The sequence below is a fragment of the Anastrepha ludens genome, chromosome 2 (genome assembly GCF_028408465.1).
Source record: "Anastrepha ludens isolate Willacy chromosome 2, idAnaLude1.1, whole genome shotgun sequence".
In the NCBI taxonomy this organism is placed as follows: domain Eukaryota; kingdom Metazoa; phylum Arthropoda; class Insecta; order Diptera; family Tephritidae; genus Anastrepha; species Anastrepha ludens.
The window spans coordinates 155032760-155055074 of record NC_071498.1 but is presented as its reverse complement, the minus strand read 5'-3'; the positions used below and the strand labels follow the sequence as shown (position 1 = coordinate 155055074).

At 35.4% G+C, this 22315-nt stretch overlaps 1 protein-coding gene across 9 annotated transcripts in view; it reads left to right on the top strand.

Annotated features, from left to right (window-relative positions):
• The window catches only part of LOC128855652 (sex determination protein fruitless), a 155976-nt gene that overhangs the window by 84528 nt on the left and 49133 nt on the right, over window positions 1-22315 (top strand). For 8 of the 9 annotated variants that reach the window (XM_054090731.1, XM_054090730.1, XM_054090728.1 and 5 more), the window contains exons 3-7: window positions 6323-6470; window positions 6562-6762; window positions 6835-7584; window positions 10289-10606; window positions 17679-17808. In XM_054090731.1, coding sequence (XP_053946706.1) covers window positions 6345-6470; window positions 6562-6762; window positions 6835-7584; window positions 10289-10606; window positions 17679-17808 — 1525 coding nt within the window. In that variant the 5' untranslated portion in view covers window positions 6323-6344. Of the gene's footprint in view, window positions 1-6322; window positions 6471-6561; window positions 6763-6834; window positions 7585-10288; window positions 10607-13890; window positions 15390-17678; window positions 17809-22315 lie in introns of those variants that run through there. The other variant, XM_054090729.1, reaches the window with a different exon arrangement.

Sequence of the window (22315 nt, the reverse complement as noted above, 5' to 3'; positions counted from 1 at the left end):
GAAGTGGGCGGATTATAAATATTTTATTAATTCTGTTGTATGTAAGGTAGAGGTACATAGTTTGTAGTGTGAGTGTATTTATTTCCTATAATAAAAACATATTATTTAAAGAAGTCCAATATAGCACTTTGTTTTTTCTTAGCTTCCAGTGATTTTTTCACTGCAATATCCCTGATATTGTTAAGAAAAATGATGTGTTCGAGCGAGTTGGTATTGTGTTCGGTCCAGTGGATTGCTTTGTCAAAAATTTTAATGGCTTCAGCTGCCTCTCATCCTCATCCTCATCAGATGCCTCAACAGGTTGATTAACATCATCAATAACGCCCTCAGTACCATTAGCGCAAGTGTCATCTATTCCTGTCCATATTCTTAGTTCGTTGACACTTAGGTTTGACTGAAATAAAAAAAATATGGAATGTTAAGTGCACGTGTAACTGTATTGATTGTGTTTTTTACCTGTGAAAATGCAGTTTCAGTTACATAAATTGAGTAATTCTTCAAATTCGGAATGTTGTGCAACTATCTGCTGTCTTAAAACACTGAGAGGCACATTATCCTCGATACACTCATCATTGTCTATCGGATGTTTATAGTCAAGTAATTGACACCAGCATTTTTTAATAACGGCGGCATCGACTTTTTGCCATGCTTGGGTCAAAAGGCTAATGGCATCTTTCAAAGGAATTTTTTTTTAAAAGTCGGCTATTTCGTCTTTACCAATAGCTGATTTTAATAAATTTGTTCTATAGTGCAACTTGGTTAACCTTATTACATTCTGGTCCATCGGCTGGAGAAGGGGTGTTACATTTGGTGGCATATATAAAACGAAAATTGAACCACATTCTGTTTTTAATAACTCTTGTTTTGGATGGCACGGTGCATTATCTAAGATCAAAACAGCTTTGACTGGTAGACCCTCGTGTATTAGGAATGTGGTAACCTAAAAAACAAAAAAAATGTATTTAGTTCAATTTATTATTTACCTATGTTATGATTTAATAATTTAATTTACCTCTGGTACAAAGGCATTGTGGAACCGTTCTTCGAAAATGTCCGCAGTCATCCATGCTCTTTTTGAGCACCTGTAGTTCAACGGAAGCTGAAAATTTCTGAATGGTCGTGGTTTTTGGCTTGACCTATTACTAATGGCTTTAATTTGTGTTTGCCAGTTGCATTAGTGCACACTAAAACTGTGACTCGCGCCTTTTCACTTTTTCTTCCGCACGCATTTTTTTCATTTGAGCTAACGTATGTTTTGTCTGGCAGTAATTTCAAAAATAATCCAGTTTCGTCAGCATTGTAAACCTGGTTTTCATCCAACTGTAAATCATCGAAACTGCTTTGAAATAAATTGCTGTGCCATCAGATATTAATTAATCAGTATTCAATGATTTGAAAAGGTTCTGTACGTGATTTGAATATATTAATATATTTAAAGCGAAATTTTTACTTTCCTGTTAGAAATCGGGTGCCAAACAGTGTAAAATTTAGTTTTAGCTTTTTTCGGTAGGTAAATTATAATTTTTTCTAATCCATTTTTATAAAATTTTATTAGAAAGAAAGAGAAAGTTATTCGCAATCCTATCAAAATGTATTCTAAATTTTTTCAAAAATTGTACTTCTTTTTTTTAAATAAATGCTGTGTTGCAGGTGGTCACCCTGCCGAGATTTAGTTCAAACTTTTTTCCGTAACTTCTCATTTCTTCCTTTAAAACCAACTATATAATAATTTACTATGAATAAATTTCGTGAAAAATCTGCTGGCGACCCTCTAAATTATTAGGTTAAATAAATAAAAAAAATTAGTTCAAGTTTTCATCTTTGTCACTGCGTGGTATGCAACTAGGTTTAGACACTTTGGCTCATCGTTCTTGAATGATACTGATGACCTTAGGGATGTATGTAAGTTTCAGTCAGAACAATGGGTTTATTATTACTTACTTACTTACTTACTTTGTTCGCAACGACATCCGCTCTTCGGTCTTGGTCGCTACCAAAATCTTGCGCCAATCGCCGCTGCATTGTAATTATTTTCTTTAATAATTCTTAGCTTTGGGTTAGGTTTCTATGATTTTTCTCAATAATGGCTCCCCAACTTTTAGTTTAATCACTAGAAACATTATATTGAAATATGCTCTCCCGATGAAACATGTACTGCTAGGAAATTCTCTTTCTCATAATTTATGATGAAACCCACGAGAGAGAATAATAAGATTGCGCCGATCGTGGTACCGCTACTTTGTAAAAGTTACAAAATTATCTACTTAAAAAATTAGTAATATAAATAAAATAAAAAATGTGTAATTTTTTTTTTAATTTCTAATTCATCATTTTTCCCTTCAACGTACAAAAATTACGATTTGCATTCATACATACATACATAACCATGTAAATTGTTAAACAACAAACCACAAGACTACACTCAGAAATATGCAAAAATATTTCTACGTTTATACATATGAACATACATTTGAATCCCTCAAATTGTTCCAGGGCTGATTGCAAATAGCGAAAAGTTGCATTTTTGGATGGATTTAAAAACGTCACTTATTTAGTGCAATCACATTTTATTGGGAGGAGGAGTTTTTTATATGCAAAATAGAATAAAAATTTACATATTTCATTTAAAATGAAATCAGTACAAATAAATGTTTCATAATTAGTGCGAGGTAGCTGTTTAGGGTAGCTAGGGTTTTTATTTTGCGAAATAATTTTCAACTATCTTGTAATTTTTTAACTCTGAACCAGCGGCAAAGCAACGCGAAGCCTCACAAAGTTCATTAAATTGCTTTTGTTTTCTCTTTAAAAGATTAAAAATTTTAACAGGTCTCTTAACGCATCCAACAAGTTGCTCTCTCTACAAAGCGTTTGCTTTCATTAGTTAGTTGCGTTTTAAGAGTTTCCACAGTATATGAGTATAAATATCTATAGTTTTCTGCAAACACTTTTCAACGCAACCCAAAGCAAATACAAATGTGCATACATTCATACATATTCACTTATGCATTAGTTCGCGCCACATTTGCGTTCTTTCCCCGTCACTCCCAACTCTGATAATTCTATTGCATGTTTTGTTTTTTTGTTTTTGTTTTTTTTTTTTTTTGTTTTACTTTTATTCCTTAGTAATAATTCAATTGTCATCTGCGTTTTCACATTCACTTTCCAGTTGCTACTCAACTACATACCGAATAAATTCATATTCATACGACTACACAAACATTCCAATTGACTTTCGCTTTCGTTTCGTTTCGTTTGCCGATCGATCGGCCAATGTCTATTAACGTCGGGATTGCCGGCGAATGAAGTAATTACAGTGCACTCGCGGTAACTCGAATAGCCGCTAAGTCGAACGACGTGCTAACTCGAACACATTTTTTCCCCTATTGACTTCTTTGTAACTCGAACAATAAAAAAGCGCTATAACTCGAACAAAAAAACAAATTTATTTGTACACACATTCTTTTCAAACATGTACATTTTGTACATAGATACATATGTAATAGTATATGTATATAAATTATATGTATACTAGTGTATTGTCCATATGAATATTTCGGCGTTAATATCCCGTTAGTTTTCTGGGAACAACATCTTGCATTGACCAAATTGCTTAGATTTGTCATTTGTAGTATAACAGTGCACGTGAGTAATGGATCGTAAAAGGTTGAAGTGTTTAACATTAAAAGAGAGGGCTGAAGACCTTAACAAAATTAAACGTGGACGTAGTGTTACTTCTCTAGCGAAGGAATATGGGGTAGCCAAGTCCACCATAAGTCTTATAAAAAAGAAAGATAAGGCAATTTATGGCTTGCACTAACGCTACCGGCAACCATAAGCTTAAACTTCTCGTTATTGACAAAGCAAGAAATCCTCGTGTTTTCAAAAATTTTAACTGTCCGGTGGAGTACAAAAATTCCAAATCAGCCTGGATGACTTCGGCGATTTTCAAAGACTGGTTTCATAATTCGTTCGTGCCGCAGGTAAAATCCAGATTCATTAAAACAATTTTTTTAACCAAGTTAAATGACTTTAATATTTAGGTAAGAAAAAATTTGAAAGATGGGGACTACCTGAGAAGGCTCTTCTTCTAATTGATAATGCCCCATCACATCCCAACGAAATCGAATTAAAGTCCGAGGATGGTTTAATTTTAACTATGTTTATGCCGCCGAATGTGACACCATTGATTCAGCCAATGGACCAAAATGTAATTCGTATAACGAAACTATACTACAGAAATTTTCTACTGGCTTCCATTTTCGACAATCGATCGAAAAATCGATATCGATGACTGTTTTTTTAACATAGCACACTCAATTGATAAGTCGAACAAATTCGATAAATCGAACAGCGCCTGTTTTAATTAGTTCGAGTTATCGCGAGTGCACTGTATTGAATTAATAATCGCTGTTATTTTGTTGTACTAGTTTTTGTTGTCGCTACATTGATTGTTTTGTCTTTGCTTTGGCATTGCCAACCATAGACGAATGAGTTTGCTTCTCAGAGTTTTTTATTTATTACAGTATTATTGTTTGTTGTTAACCTAACTTATTACCTCATACTCAGCCGCTCGTGCTCGTGCGAATTTATTAATATGTCACACATACTCGCACATACACATGATGTTTGTTCATGCTCTTGGACAAATACTATACATATTTACATATTATCTTTTGTTGATTTCATTATATTTATTTTGCGAAAACAATATTTTTTCGCACATTCACTGGATGTGTAGATAAAAAAAAATCGCATGACTCTTTTGTTTTGTTTCTACTTTGTTTCCAGTCATCATTTGTATCTACATACTATGTATGTGTATGTATGTATATCTATTAATTGTTTCTTTTTATTATTACACTTGTGACAATGGACAGATAGAAATTATTACGCGTGACACTTTGAGCGGAAAGGTCAGGGTCACTGGAACTTCCTGTTCAATGTTACATAGCTGTTTGGTAGGGTCCATAATTTATGTAACAAATTATACAGTGTAGAAAAACATAACAGTTTTTTTGTTTGTGTTATTTACAAAGTAGCAATTATGCTAGTTTACAATTTTATTGGCTATACTGAGGGAAAAATGCTTTTTCAAAATTTGATACTTTGTACAGCGCATCGCTAGGCATATTCCTTTTTGTTAAAAGGCGGTTGTCGCGTCTAACGAATTCCTTATTTTTTGAGGCGATCCACGATAACTCTTCGTAAACACGGAAGCGCTGCCCAGTCAGGCCATGTGCGTCATCGATTGCAACAGATGGATGTCAAAAATATTAATACTGGGGTAAGACTTCCCCTTTCAACGATCTCAGTAATATTTAGCCGAGTGTTTTCGTGGTGGTAAATCATTTTCTCGTATATTTCCTCTCATCGTGACCATTTTCCCCTTCAATGCTCGGCTCCAACGCGTTAGTTTTGTTTGGTCACAAGCTGTTATATTGGTTTTGCCAAATTTGTATAGTTTACAACATAGCACTCGGAACTTTCCGTGCATCTACTTTATGCCCTATATTTCGAATCCTGAATATTCCTGCAAGCGTGCAATGCATCATGGTTTATTTATCTTTGGATTGTCGTAATGGAAAGGCTTTTTTACAGTTTAGCGTGAATCATTATCTTTCGCATGCTAGTGTGTGTTTTTGTTGCTTTTTTCATAAAGCAATAAATTGTTGTGAAATTTCACTTAATACTTGGAAAACCCGCTACTGAATCTAATAATCTATTGAAACATATGTATGTAGGACATTGAATGTTTATCGCGTGAACATAATTTTAAGTAACTTAAGCATGTGCAAGATAGCCGAGAGAACGTAGGAGATAATTCTTGCCCGGTGTGACAGTAGCAAAAAAATTCGTAATCCGGTCGAATGGGACACTTTCGCTGTGGTTCTTTGAAGGTCAAATTATTACTCAAAATTACTATCTTCACGTGGAACAATCGGTTAAATGGCATTTCCCCTCTATCTTATCTTTATCGATTTACAAAAGACTTTCGATACATTTCATAAGCGTTTAAAATCGCTTTCATTTTTCTATGTGATTTGGTTATATTTTATAGCATTTATAATTAAAAGCGGTATTTATAAGCTATAATATTTCTCCGCTCTGCATTTCAATCCAACAAATTAAATTTTAATGAGAAAAAATATCTTTGGCGAAATATCAATTTAATATCAATAATTTGACTATCCGCATTTTATTTTTAAGGAATCCAATTTGATATCCCATACCAATTGCTCGTGAATCTAATTTTTATTTAATTGTAATAAATTTTTTTTTTTTAATATGTAGCAACTATAACATTTTCTCTCTATTTCCCCAGATACAACACTGATCAAGGAGCTATGGACCAGCAATTCTGTCTACGCTGGAACAATCATCCGACAAATTTAACTGGTGTGCTAACATCGTTGCTGCAACGGGAGGCACTCTGCGATGTGACGCTGGCATGCGACGGTGAAACAGTCAAGGTAATTTAACATAAATTTTATTTAAGTAAAATACATTTGCCAATCTGCAAACACACGCGCACACACACTAATAACCATTGCATATGAATAGGCGCATCAAACAATTCTATCAGCATGCAGCCCCTATTTCGAAACAATTTTCCTGCAAAACCGCCATCCACATCCTATCATCTATTTGAAAGATGTCAGATACTCAGAAATGCGCTCCCTGCTCGACTTCATGTACAAAGGCGAAGTCAACGTCGGACAGAGTTCGCTGCCGATGTTCCTCAAAACAGCCGAGAGTCTACAGGTAAACAAAATATTTTAGATATTTTCTAAAAATATATATCACTAATACTCATCCACCTCTAAACTTTTTCAGGTTCGTGGTCTCACGGACAACAACAACCTCAATTATCGTACGGAGCATCGCGACTCGCCCATATCCTCGCCCACCGGCCGCACACCCTACAGTAGTGGCGGCCTCGGCGGCATCGGCGAATGTGAGACACGCGAACGTGATCAACAGCTACGTGGTCGTGCCACCGAACGCGAACTACGCGACGATTTGCATGCACATCGCAGCAGCAGTCTTCCGGACCGAAATGCCGTCGCAGCTGCTACTGCCAGTGTGGGTAGTGTGAGTGCCAGTTTACAATCCGCCGCAGTAGCTTTGGGTTTAGGCGAACGTTCACCGATTACAGCGGCCGCAATGGCTGCTGCAGTGGCGGCTGCGGCTACACGTAGCGCCAGCGCTGATGCGCTAGGCGGTTCGACGAATACAGGCTGCACCGGTAGCGGTAGTACCGTTGGTGGTGGAGTGTTAAATAGTCGCAATAGTGATGCGAATAGTGAGCGTGGAGGCGGTGGTGGTGGTGCGGGAAATGGAGGCAGCAGTGGCGGGCGCAGCAGCAGCATTGGTCGCGATCGCGCCGACAGTCGTGATGAACTCATGCAGCTAGACTATAGTAACAAGGATAACAGAGATCGTGATAGAGAGATGTCCACCACGCCGGTGGATCATATAGGTAGTAATAAGCGAAGACGTAAGAACTCATCCAACTGTGATAATTCGTTGACCTCGACACATAACGCAAATGTACAGGACAGGCACTATACTCAGGATTCTCAGGTGAGTTGGTTGAGCAATAGCTTCTTTCTTTCGAACATTTGAGTTACTTTAGGGTCTGTATTTGATTAATTTTTACAATCTACTCGATGATTTTATAAATAGGCAAGGTAAAATAGGTAAATAGTCAGGTATCTTTTCTTTAAGTCCTATGTGTGGCTAAGCGATATGAAATGATCCTAAGGGAAATTCGAAATCATGTGCATATGCCTCCTAAATGTATGCTTTATTATTGATACCGAATTAAAGGAAGTTGTTAAGCTAAGCAGCGGGTTAAGAATAAGATTTCAATACAAGCATGAGGCAAAGATGAAAACAAAAATAATAAAGATACCTAAAGATAGAGACAAAAGTGAAGGTAAATTTAAATACTCAACAAAGGTGAAGGTGAATATTCAGGTAAGGAAAAGGTAAAAATGAAGATATGGCTACAGACAAGGATAAAGATAATAAAGATAAAGATAAAAGTAAAGGTAAAGGTAAAGATAAAGATAAAGATAAAGGTAAAGATAAAGGTAAAGATAAAGATAAAGATAAAGATAAAGATAAAGATAAAGATAAAGATAAAGATAAAGATAAAGATACAGATAAAGATAAAGATAAAGATAAAGATAAAGATAAAGATAAAGATAAAGATAAAGATAAAGATAAAGATAAAGATAAAGATAAAGATAAAGATAAAGATAAAGATAAAGATAAAGATAAAGGTAAAGATAAGGATAAGGATAAAGATAAAGATAAAGGTAAAGGTAAAGGTAAAGGTAAAGATAAAGATAAAAATAAAAATAAAAATAAAGGTGAAGATAAAGATAAAGATAAAGGTAAAGATAAAGGTAAAGATAAAGATAAAGATAAAGATAAAGATAAAGATAAAGATAAAGATAAAGATAAAGATAAAGATAATGATACAGATAAAGATAAAGATAAAGATAAGTATAAAGAAAAAGATAAAGATAAAGAGAAAGGTAAAGATAAAGAAAAAGATAAAGATAAAGATAAAGATAAAGATAAAGATACAGATACAGATAAAGATAAAGATAAAGATAAAGATAAAGATAAAGATAAAGATAACTATAAAGAAAAAGATAAAGATAAAGATAAAGAGAAAGGTAAAGATAAAGAAAAAGATAAAGATAAAAATAAAGATAAAGATAAAGGTAAAAAACAGAATAGAAACAGAGGCAAAGATTGTATAGAGAGAGGAATAGAAATAAAGATAAGAAGAAAGAGACAAAACTGATATATAACCCTTAACGGCCGAGAACTTTGTTTTTGTAATACTCGCCCATAAGACGACTAAAATTAGGTGAAATTCTAAAACGTGTATAAGGATGAAAACTTAAACTAAACATTTAAACTGATTTATTTAGATATGAGTTCAATATATTTACCAGATTTATAATTTTGTATGATCAGCAAACCAGGGATGTACAAAGTTGCAATATTTGTTAAAGAAAACTACAGCGATGATAAATAAATGAAATGAAAACTGAATTATTTTCATGTCCCCATAGCGGGGCCTTTCGTTTTCTATCGCATAAGTGCTATGTCCCCGTAGCGGGGCCTTTCGACCGTTAAGGGTTAATAAAAACAGCTAATAACAATTCCCATTTGTTATTGGTCGAATTTCCAATCACAACCGCTACTTGTAAGTTGGAAATAGCTGAATTTAGTCAACAAATACGAGCGTCTTAAACCTTTCCAACCTTTGCAAATACCAAATTAGTGCAAATATTTCGTGAAATTACGCGCTAGAAAGATTTTCAATACTGGTGTCCTTGACCGGCCCACTTAACATCGTCTTTCCAAAACTCTGCTCTAGCAAAAAATAAACAAAAGAATACGCGCTAGAAGGAGTCTCAATCCCAAACTCAATCCTTGATCCCTTGATCAATCCACAAATGCCTCTTATCAGTTTTTAGTCGTCTAGCCCCTTCTTTCTACAACTATGCCCTAGTAACAAAATAAACAAAAGGCTTCTTGCTTAATATTTCCTTCCAGAGATGTAATCCTGGGGCACAGTAGGAATACACATTGCCATTTTTTTGTTTTTGTAAGATTCTAGTAACTTGAACTTTGGGGATCGATGCCATAGAACTCTGCATATGATTCAAAGCAACTAATTGGGGTCATATTGAGGTCATATTTCTCTTCTCTAATGACGCTTTAACCACCTAAGCGATTTTCGCCTACTTAATAAAAATATCCAACCAATTTTTCTTTCGCGGGCATACCTTTTTTTTAATTATTTTTATGCAATACTGGGCGAAAAAAAAAATTTTTATTAAAAATTAATTAAAAAATAGCTCCATATGAAATTAATTTATCTTTCGCGGACAAAACAATTTTTTTTTTTGGTATTTTTTATGGAATACTGGCCAAAAATTTAAAAACAAATTTAATTAAAAAATGGAAAAAAGGAGATGTCAAACTAATTTATCTTTCGCAGGCAAACATTTTGTTTAGCTAGTTTTTATGCAATACTGGGCTAAAAAAAATTTAATTATATTAAAATATATATATTTAATTAAATAATCAAACTTAAATAATTTTTTTTTTATTTAATAAAATTAAATTTTTTTTACTTGAACCACCCTAGTTTGGCAACATTTTTAGTATCCCCCCGATTTTGGCCCCTTTAGTTGTTGTTCGATAAATATTTTCACTTCGAAACCCCGAAAATATAATCACCCTTCACAATTTTCAGGCATCCTCACGCAGCAATTTCAAAACGAGTCCCGTGCCAAAAACCGGCAGCACGTCCGAATCGGAGGACGCGATCATCACAGGCGTTGGCGATCGACGCGATTCACCACTTTCCGCCAGTCAATTGAGTAGCAGTGGTGGTGTTCTGGGTGGCGTGGGTAGCGGCAGTGTTAGTGCGATTCCCAGTAGTATTGGTCTCAGTCAAGCGCTTAGTATTAAACAAGAATTAATTGAAGCACAACAACAACACCAACAGCAGCAACAGCTGCAGCAACAACAACGTGAGACCCATGTACCTTTGCCAACTGAATACTTGCCGGTAAGTGATGAAATTTAGTTAAAAAAAAAAATTGAAGAATTTTCAATAGACTTAAAGGATAAAAAAAGAGAGACATTTTTTGTGTTATTTTCTTGTGTTCTGTGTTATAAGTGTTAAGTTAAGTGTTTATAAACATGTTGATTTCCGGTGTATTTGGAAAAAGTAGATATTCTTGAGTCAGTATTTTCCAGGTTATTTAAGGGCGGGTTAGAGGTCGTAAAGGCTCGACATTCACTCTATTTAGAAAAAAAGTGAACTTTCTACAAATAGAAAGAGTCAGAGTATATTTTGTGAAAAATTTTCTTTATTGGTCAAAATGATGCACATACATACTAGGTGGCACAAAATTAATCATCCTATCAGAAGATTTATAATTTTAGCAAATGACGTCGTGCGTCATATTTGTGAGCTTGTGGGCCAGACAGCTCCAGTATACAAACAAACAAGCAATGAAGGGCGTAAAGCTTAGTACTAACTTCACAGCCATGAAATTTCGCCAGCAACATGCATTCGGCTTGCCGTGAAATGTTGCTAGCAACATTGGTTGTCAAATGAGAAGAAACGTCAAATTTATGAGTGTCGTCGCCCCAGAAGCAATTGGCAAGTTTTGGTAAGAAAAGAAAAATAAAGAAGATTTGACACAAAAAAATATAGAGAAAATTTGTTCACACTCTTTGCGAAGGCGACTCGCTTAAAAATGCCGAATATTTCAATTCAGGCACTTCACTCGCAAACGGACTGTCGGCTTTCGCTCCATTTTAAATGCCATATGCATTTTGTATAGGTGTGAAAAAATGTTGCCAGCATCATGTTGCTGGCATGTTGCAGGGTGTTTTCACGGCATGAACTGAATACCACTTTTTCGTGAGATACATACGAAATTCCACGCAAATTTTACGACAATGCAATTTGTATCGATTTTGGCAGCCATTTCACGTAGAAAGCGCTTAACGGTCAAAATGAAGATTTCCATCACACAATTGGTTTTTTTTTATTTAAAAAACACTTTATTAAAAAACAAATATTCTTCCTCTTCTTCCTCTTCTTCTTCTTCTTCTTCTTCGTGATTGGCGTTATAACCGCTTAAGCGATTTTGGCCGAGTCTAACAAAGTTGAAAGCACCAAGTGAAGACGAGTCCTTCTCCACCTGATCTTTCCAACGCAGAAGCGGTCTTTCTCTTCCTCTGCTACGACCAGCTGATACCACATCGAATACTTTCAGAGCCGGAACGTTTGTATCCATTCAAACGACATGACCCAGCCAACGATACTCGCCGCCACCAACGTGTAAGGGTCCAAAAATCTTGCGCAGAATCTGTCTCTCACACTTCAAGGGACGCTTCATCGAATGTGGTCATCGTGAGACTTATAAAGTGTCAGTTTTGTTCGTCTACTCAATTGCCTACTTAGTCCAAAGCAGTATTTGTTGGCACCAGAGATTCCTTGTTGGATTTCAAGGCTGACATTGTTATCGGTATTAATGCTGCTTCCTAAGTAAACGAAGTTTTGACAACCTCGAATGCGCCACTCTTTGACAGGAGGTACTTCGTTTTGTCCTCGTTCACCACCAAGCCGATTCGCTTCATTATCAGCCGCATACGGCAGCAAGTGTATGCTCTTATAAAAAATTGTGCCTGAGCAGTCGATCTTTTCCAGCATCAGGTTAAAGAAGTTACACGACAGAGAGTCACCCTGTCTGAAACCGCGTTTGGTATCAAACGGCTCGAAGAATTTCCTTCCGAATTCTGATGGCGCTGCAGGTGTTGAGCAACGTCGTCGTGCATAGCCGTATTAGTTTTCCAGCGATATCAAATTCAAATATTGCGGCACATAGGCAACTTCTTTTCGTACTGTCGAATACAGCTTCAAAATCGGCAAAAAAATGGTGTGTTTTCTTTCAGGGGTCTTTCCCAAGACTTGACGTATTGTGGATTTTTAGGTCTAAGTCACCCTAACAAGGTCCAATCAGTTGGTTGGTGGTGAGCTTCAGCCTTTCACACAATACGCTCGATAGAACCTTATAGGCGACATTTAAAAAACTAATCCCACAGTAATTGCCACATATTGCAGTATCACCCTTCTTGGACAAAAACAAATTTGTGTAATTAATTTTGAGCCACCTTGTATGTATTCGTTAGAACTATCAACATGTTTATAAACATTTTTTCTGGTCTTTATGTACATACATGCATATATACACAGTGTTTAAATTAGCATATTTCTTTATACATATACAAATAGGCAGTATTTAGGTCTTAGGTCCAATTTTGATTTACATAAGTACAAACATATTCGTAAGCACTATCGATTGTTAAGGTTTTTTCTTTGGACCGGTACGATGGTTCCAATTCCGGTATATACTACATATGTACGTACATACTTGTGTAAGAAAATCAAAATTCTCTTATATTTTTTAAATATTAAGCGCTGAGCCCCAAAATTCAAATGTGCAGGCAAAAATAAAATAAAATAAAAAACATGTAAAAAAATATAATTTAATGGTGTTCAACAAAAAATTAAATACAAAGAAAATGTTTCAAACTACGCCTAAATATGCTGTGTGTGTGGCAACATTATGTAGCGCAGCTTAAGAAAATGTGGAAAATCCCCCAAATTTGTAAAGATGAAGGTTTTGTTTTGTCGCTTTATTAAAAAAAAAAAACTACAGCAAACAAAAAAGCAGAACGAAAATGCAATTTACTGTTTATTTGATTATTTAATAGAAATATAAACGCTAACCCTTTTAGATACTTGCAATGCAACATAGATATGCATCGGCCGAGAAAAAGAAAAAATCTGAACAACTTTGCTTTGGTAAATGCCGCACTCACTTGTCTGCTAACCGTCTAACTTGTCCACCTGCCTAATATGCTCCCCTCCTACTCCTTTCGTACATACATATTTATATGTTTCATTGTCTACTCTCAAAGCATTGATTTGTTTGGTTTCTTACACTGAAAAACTAAAACATCCACATACTACCTTCCCCTCCACGCAACACACTGAAATACAAATATAAACACAAAATCCTTCCACTTTCCCAATACTCACCACTTTTCTTAAGTTGTTCTTGTTGCTTTTATTTTTTTTTTACATTTTTTGTTTGTTTCCTTTTATCTTTAATTTTCTCGAAACTTATTTCGACACCACAACCACCACTCGGCTATATCGAACACGACGCAACATCGTTGCTCTGATACAACTCAATCAACAAAATACAAAAAATACTCTCGAAATCGAAAAAAAAACGCAAAATCTTTGCGGCCTTTGCGCATTCGCAATAGAATAAACGCACGCCAAAGTACGGCAAGTCACCTGAGCGCCAGCGTCGTGTGTCTTCGTCATCGTCGTCAGCGTCAGCGTCTAAAGTGACACCGGCGCAACAGCAACTGCAGCAGGCCTGCCAACAATTTGAGTTCCTACAGCAGCAAGGTCAGCGTGAACAACAACAAAATCTGCTGCTGCAGCAGGCCGTCAAAGCGCAGCTAAAGAATCTGCAGCAACAGCAACACCAACAACAACAACAGCGCGAAAAATTACAGCAAAACCAAAAACAGCGAAGCGAAGAGAGTTGGTATGCATCGCAAAACCAAACACAACTCTCCTCCCAGCCTACACACCGACTCAGTGCCGATCTCGAGCTCGCACAGACCACCGCCACAGCGACTGCGACCATTCAGCGACTACTGCAGCAGCAACAACAATATCTACTCTCTGCCACCGAAAACTTCCAACGACCGCTAACGCCTGCAGACACGAACACCGCCAAATACAATGCATACGACATCATCTCAACCACTAAGCATTTTAGTGCTGCAACGGTTGGCGCACAAGCTGGCAGCAGTGGCAACACCGCAAGCGGAGGTACTTTGCGCAAAAGTGGTCGCTTTCGTTCCAATTGGCTATTTCAATTTGAATGGCTGCAATACGATGAGATCGCCAATACAATGTTTTGCAAATTCTGCCGGAAATGGTCAAATGATATACCGGATATACGCACCTCTTTTGTGGAAGGCAACTCCAACTTTCGGCTGGAGATTGTCAATCATCACAATAAATGTAAATCACATCGTTTGTGCTATGAACGCGAACTGCTGGAGGTGGATAAATTGCAGCCGAGCAGCAAAGCCGATGGTGGTTCGGAGAGTGCAAGAGTTGCTCAGAGTGGTGGTAAACGCAGTAGCATGGCAATGGATAACGAACTTGGCGCCATTTTACGTGAGACAATGACAAAACGCAACAACACACCTGAAGTGATCACTATCAATGTGGGAGAGGATAGCGCGTGAGTGAGCATCACTGGTGGATGCTTGGAGAAATTATACGCGCGAAGCGGAAATGCAAAATTCGCGCTTACCCAAGTGAAGGCGGGCCTAAAATAAAAGAAACAGAAAAACTACTTTATAAGATCTCTAACTGCGTGGTTATTTTTGTATTAATAGTAATTTAAAATTATTCATTGTTTTACGAAATTTGAAAAATTTTGTTCTCCTACTACTATTTTATAGTGATTCATTTGTTCCATATACATACATATGTGCATACCTAGCGTGCAAGCACAAAATAGTTGATAAGTTTGAAGCATTTTCTTTGTCAAGTTGAACACCGAAAGCAGACAGTTTATTTAAATAAAAGAATAAAATGAAAAATAACAATTTGTGATAAATGTGACAGTAGGCATAAGTAGACAAAAAACTACTTCAGGGATTAGGCAGGGGGCTAGTAAAAAGAGGCATAAAATTACTATACGAAATTTATTTTATTATCCCGACATTTGTGAACTCAAAAAGAGTAGTAGAAACATTTTTAACAAAATTGGAGCAAACATTTTGAACAAACTATAATTGACTTGAATCTGACCTTGTTTTCATCTCAACGATCTTTGACTGATGAAAAAATTAGGTTAAGAAATTTTGCAGGTTCGCTCCAATAACGTGTTGTTTTTTTTTTTTGGTGATAGCATTACGTACATACTAGGGCGTTCAATAAGTTTTGCGGTTCGATAAGAAAAACACAATTTTATGGTTTAAAATGCAGTACATTATTCAGTATAATCTTTCTGAACATCAATGCATTGGTTTGAACGAGATTTCAATTTAAGAATTCCATCGCTGAAGTGAGAATTTGGAAGGGCCACAGCCGTTATGACCTCATCATTTGCTGAAAAACGTTTTCCATGCATGAATTTTTTTTATCTAGAAACAGACGCCAAATCTGCTGAATACAGTGGATGCTCCAACTAGTCGAACTTAAATTCATGGATTTTAGCCATTGTCAAAATGCCCTTTTCACACGGTACATCGTCCTGATGAAAAAGAAAAATTTTTCTTTTGCAAACTGTGTATATTTTCACGATTTTTTTCCTTCAGCTGATCTAAAAGGTTAAAATTATATTGAGAATTTATTATTTAACCACTTTGCAAGTAATCCACAAAAAAAATTTCCTTTTGCATCCCACCAAAAACAAAACTAATGCTAAAACCTTATTGGTCCATTTCTCACTACCCTTTCGCCTTTTGTTTTGGTTTAAGAGCATAGTGATGGACCAAGTCTCTTCCATAGTGATGAATCGACACACCAAATCCATTTTATCCTTTCGAAAGCGCGTAAATGTTGCTGAGAAAGTCGCATTCGAAAATGTTTTCGTTCCATTGTTAGCGAATGCGGCACCCGGTATTCTAAAACTCAACACTTCAGTTAAAATATTGCTTACACTGCCCAATGAGATGATTAGTTCTTCTACTAAATCTTTTTCAGTCACTCGACAATTGACCAATATGTTATTTCCTCCACGATTTCTGCTGTTCTAAAACTCAACACTTCAGTTAAAATATTGCTTACACTGCCCAATGAGATGATTAGTTCTTCTACTAAATCTTTTTCAGTCACTCGACAATTGACCAATATGTTATTTCCTCCACGATTTCTGCTGTTTTTGGACGTCTTTGACGTGTATTGTCTTCAAGGCTTGTACGACCACGTTTAGATTCAGTAACCTATCTTTCTACTGTACTAATTGATGGCGAAAAGTTCTTATACATTGTCAATATTCGTTCATAAATTTTCTTTGCTTTTAAACCTTCCAATAATAAAAATTCAATCACCGCACGATACTTTATCTTTTCCATTGTAGAAAATACGGCTTGTAAACCAAGAATGAATTGAAAGGTTGAAATGAAACTCCACACAGGCTCATATGAAAAGTGTACCGCCATAACAAACAAAATTTAGATTAGTAGCAACGATATCTCTTATCGAACCTCAAAACTTATTGATTAACCTGATACATAAAGATATTAGAAAAAAAAAAAAACCAAAATGCAATTGGTCTGTACGGTTACGATTATGACTACGGCATTATGGAATGTCACCTCTAAACGATTACAGTGTTGGTTCGATCAGCCGATTTATGAAGTTATGGATATGGCACCTCTAATTTAACCTTAAAGCTGTGTTAATTTCTAAACGAGGTTTTCACTGTTAATATAATATAACATTTCCTGTTAAGCTAGCAGAGTTGAGGCAACTAAGCTGAGTTGATTTCTTTCTCACGGATTGTTCATGAGTTTTGACACCACAAAAATGTCTAGAGAATTGGAGCATTTAAAAGCGATATTGAACTGTGCTTAACCATTAGCATTAGCCGCAGTTGAGACTCGTTGGAAATTCCAAAACCCTATCAATCATCGCTCTTTTGTTTGTTCGCCCATACATAGCTGTTATTCCACGGGCTGCGACTATAAAAATGTTTTAATTTCTAAATGAGGTTTTGTTGTTAATATTAACATTTCCTGTTAGGCTAGCAGAGTTGAGTTAACTCAGCTGAGCTGATTTCGTTCTCAAGGATAGTTCACGCGCTTTGATACAACAAACATTTCTAGAGAATTAGAGCATTTAAAAGCAATATTTAACTGCACTAAATCATTACCAATAGCTGCAGTTGAGGCTCAGTGGAAGATTATTAGAATTTGGAAGACTATTAAAGCAATATCATGATATTTTCTAAAAAAACAATTTAACTTAATTTAGCATAAAATACAATCTTAATAAATCGATTTCATTCACCGCCCAGCCCGGTGCTCTAAAGCTACATCCCGAGGAAATGTCCCAATTATTATCAACACATGGCCTGCAGCAAGATGGTCGAGAGGATCAGAATGATGGCAAGCAGCTACCATTGGATCAGTCGGACAACATTGATGGTGAGTACAAAAGTACCGATTTTGCTTATTTTCGTTTTTTGTTTTTGCTTTTCCACACTCTCTCTCTCTCTCTCTCTCTATCTCTCTCGTATAACTCTTATCTCTCGTATCAATCAGTTTGTATCGCTCTCGCTCATGCATATGAGCCACTACTGTACTATATATACATATATACATATATATATAGATACCAAACTCAACCACTTAGAAAGTTACTTTTTCCCCTTTAGAAAAAAATTTATTATTTTCCTTTTATATAACTGACATCTGACATAAATAATACCTACAGGCTTTTATAGTTTGCCAAAAATTATTTAAAAACAAATATTTTTTTAAATATTTAAACGGTTAACGTTCTATTGCAGTTAATAAACCATAAAAACAAATAGTGTATAAAATTTACCGTTAAAGTATTTGAATGTATTTGTAAAGCAAAAAGCGTTCTGTTTGTTAACTTCTTAATTTGTAGTAGTTACGTAATAATAGTAATTGGTTTTCCTAATTTTTCGTTGAACTTTCTTTTTGTTATTATTTAGTTGATAGTAAACAATTTTTGCTTTTAGTTAGCATTTGATAATATACTACATATATATAATATTGGCATAAAGTTTGAACAAATTTTGTTGAATTACTAATTTTTCGCTAATAAAATTAACTAAATACAGTGTCTCAAATACATAGATAATAATCGATAAACGAAAGTAGATGTGATGCAAAAGAAAATAAAAAACTACAATACCAGATATGAATGCCGTCGTCCTCACGTGACACGAAACATACTATATGTTAATATAGAAAAATTTTAAACAAAAATAAAGCTGCATAAGAATTTAATTTTTTTATCCATTAAAGAAATTATTGTGCAACTAATTTTTTTTTTTTTTTTTGTTGCGTATACACAATTAACAAATAATATTATTTCGTGCTTCTGTACCCATTTTGTATATCACTCGTCCAATTGTAAGCAAATTTTTAGGAATTCAAGAATGGATGTACATAAAATGAGATGCCAGCAATTTAATATAACATTAAGCTCTCAGAAAACAAAAACCAAAAAAATAAAAAACAAAAAACGCAATTTGCTCTTTGTAGTCGTTGCAAATCCCTCCGACGAGTTGCTGCTTATCAACACCAATGATTCACATTCTAATTGGCGTTTCATTAACCTTTTACTGTTTTCCTTTTTTACACCCCCCATGTACCCTTTTCCTTTGTTCTACCCCATATGCATACATACTTATTCCTTACATGCATACTCACATATTTACTTACATAAAAAAAAGCGGGCGCGCGTGGTCTACATATCTCCAGCTTCCTTTTGTTCGGTAAAAATGTTCTCTAAAATTTACTACCTATTACTTTGTACAGGGTGTGAAGAGTACCTACTTAATTAATATATATGTATTTTTTTTCAACTTTTCTAATAATTAACTACTTAAACGAAAAGCTAAAAAATAACTTTTAAATGACTATAATGCTATTTATATATATGTAATTATATTATTTAGCGAACTTTTAGTACTTTCCTGCCTTTTTAGTTTTTTTAGTTTTGCATGTAATCCTTTGTCGTTTGTTAGCCGAAAATAGTATTTTTAATGAGGAGCGAAATGCCTATACAAACCTTGATCGCATAGATTGAAAAAACAAATTGAAACCAAACTAAAAAAAAAAAATTTTTTTTAATTAAAAAAAATTATATAATTTAAAAAAATTTAATTTAAAAAACTTTTTTTTTTTAATTAATAAAATTTTAAGTTCGGGAAATGCCAAATACGTTAACGTTATGCCCAACACATTTAAGATGCTAACGCCACCAAACGAGCAGTACATATAGTTTGTCTTCAATAATTGTCCACCAAGAAGTGTCATCCTTGATGAATACCTTCGCGACTTTCCTAAATGTTTTTTTTTCTTCTTCTTAAATTCTCTTTGAAAAGTAGTAACTCAACAAATATAACAGCAACTGAGTAATAACGCAACTGAGTATACGAAGGAATTACAGAATGCAGGTATGTGGCCAACAACACACCGTTAACCGGCTCTCAGAGATTTTGCAGGAATCACTTGATTGGCTGACGTAACTAAAGCTACGCCAGCGGTTTGTATACAAAAAAACTGAAATTGTGTTGGTGATATACGAAAAAATATCAAAACAATCACCGCTCATATTGCTTTGTTACCGTCTGAACACCTACTGATTGCACGAGTGTGTAAGTACGTGTGAAATGAGCGGTCAGCTTTGTTCGTCGAGAGAGGACTTTATTACTCAATTGGCTACTTAGTCCAAAGTAGCACTTGTAGGAAAGAAGATTCTCCGATGGATTTGAAGGTTGGCATTCCTATCGGTGTTAATGCTGGCTCCTTGTGCCACAGAGCTCACACAAGTACGCTTATGAGTGTGTTTTCCTCAAATTAAAATTTCTAAATACTCTCAGATGCGGTCGTATATTAGCAGCTCTATAAAATTTCAAAACTGAACTTGACGAATCGCCAATCGCGAAAAGTTGCCCTTTTAGCAGTATTTAAATGTTTTTTATAACGTAACTCTAAGCTTGAATTTTGCCTCTCTTCCATTAAACAAACTGTATGTTGGTAGCACGGAAAAAGAGCTAGCGAGTCTTACTTAACTTAACTTTGCTATAGGTAGGTAGGTAGGTGAAATGGGTGAAGTGCCAGTCTGGCACTCCTCAAGTAGCTCTAAAGCGCCGTTTTGATACCAATATGAGACCTCTTACAGGCATATATCTACAGCCAGGGAAGGGAGCACCTTATTCGTCTGGCTGCCCATTCCGGACCTTTACTGAGAAAGTGCTCAACAGTCTCCTTCTCTGAAAGGTCCCCACAGCTTCTGCAATGGGGGTTAAATGCAGCTAAGAGCTTGGAAATTGAAGGGCGAGGAGTCAAAAGGACTTTATTGTACTGGGGCCAAAGGGTTTTCGAAATAGCACATAAAGAAATGGAGCTCCACCTTTTCTGCGCTTTCCTGAGAAATAGTTTATGCAGTCCTCTTTAACAATTGTCATGGGGATGCCGATGACCGGATAGGAGGTCTCTGAGGCCTTTTCAGGAAGGGGACCTGGCAAGCTTATCAGCAATTTCATTGCCCTCTATGTTCCTGTTACCTGTACCTGCATACCCAAGAGATTTGTTCTCTTCCTTACAAGAGCTTACCCCTGCTCCGACTCCCGATTCCATCTCGGAACCGTCAGTGAAGACAGAGGGGCAAGGTTCGGCGGTCCAACGGTCTTTACTTGGTATTTGGTCAAATAATCCAGCACAATTAGGGCTCGGTGCGATGGCGCGTTATGATCATGCAAAATCCAAGAACTGTTTGCCCACATTTCCAGCCAGCCAGGCAGACACTTATGATTCGATGGTGCTAAGAAGTAGCAGAGCTGTGTCTTACAGTCCTACCAACATAACAAAAAATATGGACCGGTTCCCACGTGCGCGGTTCATTTAAATTAAACATTCCCGGTACTTTCTGGTCATAGGGTATGTAGCAAATTTCGCATTAAAAATATGTGTTTTAAAGCGAAACTTGAACCCGAAAGACCCTGTGCAAGCAAACTTGATATTCGATAATTTTGTCTCTTCGCTTTAATATTAAATATTTTTTTATATTCCCAGCAAATGGCAATTTTGCTGAAACGTGTACCTTGGATGTGTTGGGTATATCTTTAACGGCAAAACGATCGCTTTAATTAATTTTTTGTTTCTCTAATTTCTTCCCAAACTTATATAAGACAATTAATATAACTAAATCTGCTGCATAGTTTTTTGCCTAGAAATACACAGAAAACAAAAAAAATATATATTAGTATGAAAACAATATTTAAATTTAAACAATTCAACACCTCTCCAACTGAAGTTTTTAATTTGAAACGGACGTTTTGTTATACGAGTAGCTACTTACATACACACACACACATCTAGAACGTAACGAGCAATAAACCAGTTACCTTCATTTATTAGTTCTGAATAAATTGCCTAGCATTTACTAAGTAGAAACTTATTTACATGACTTTCTTTTGGTTAAGAATAATTTCCGGCTGCTTCAAATGACAGAGCCAAGCAGTATGCGATGAGCGTAGTTTATATTGAATGCATTTGCTGCATAAAGAGAGCAATGTTTAGTAGAGCGCATGATTGTTTGCATGTCCCGCCTTTCGCTGCTACACCTTACGCACTCAATACATTTTAGTTCAATTCATTTGGTATACTTTTTTTTATTTTTATTATTATTTTTATGTGCTTGCAATACATTTCATAGCAGCACATTTTTCTTCTATACTTCGCCAATACATAAATAGTTAAGTTTGAATTTCAACCTTTGGGTCGATGTGTAAGCAATTTCCAAATTTTTTCTTAATATTTTTATTCAATTTGAGCCTTGTTTATTTTTTATTATTTTTTTTTATTCTTTTTAATTCATAATTCATTTTGTGTTTATAATTTTTATTATTAATTTCCGTCATATTTTTGTTACCCTACCAAAAGTATTTCC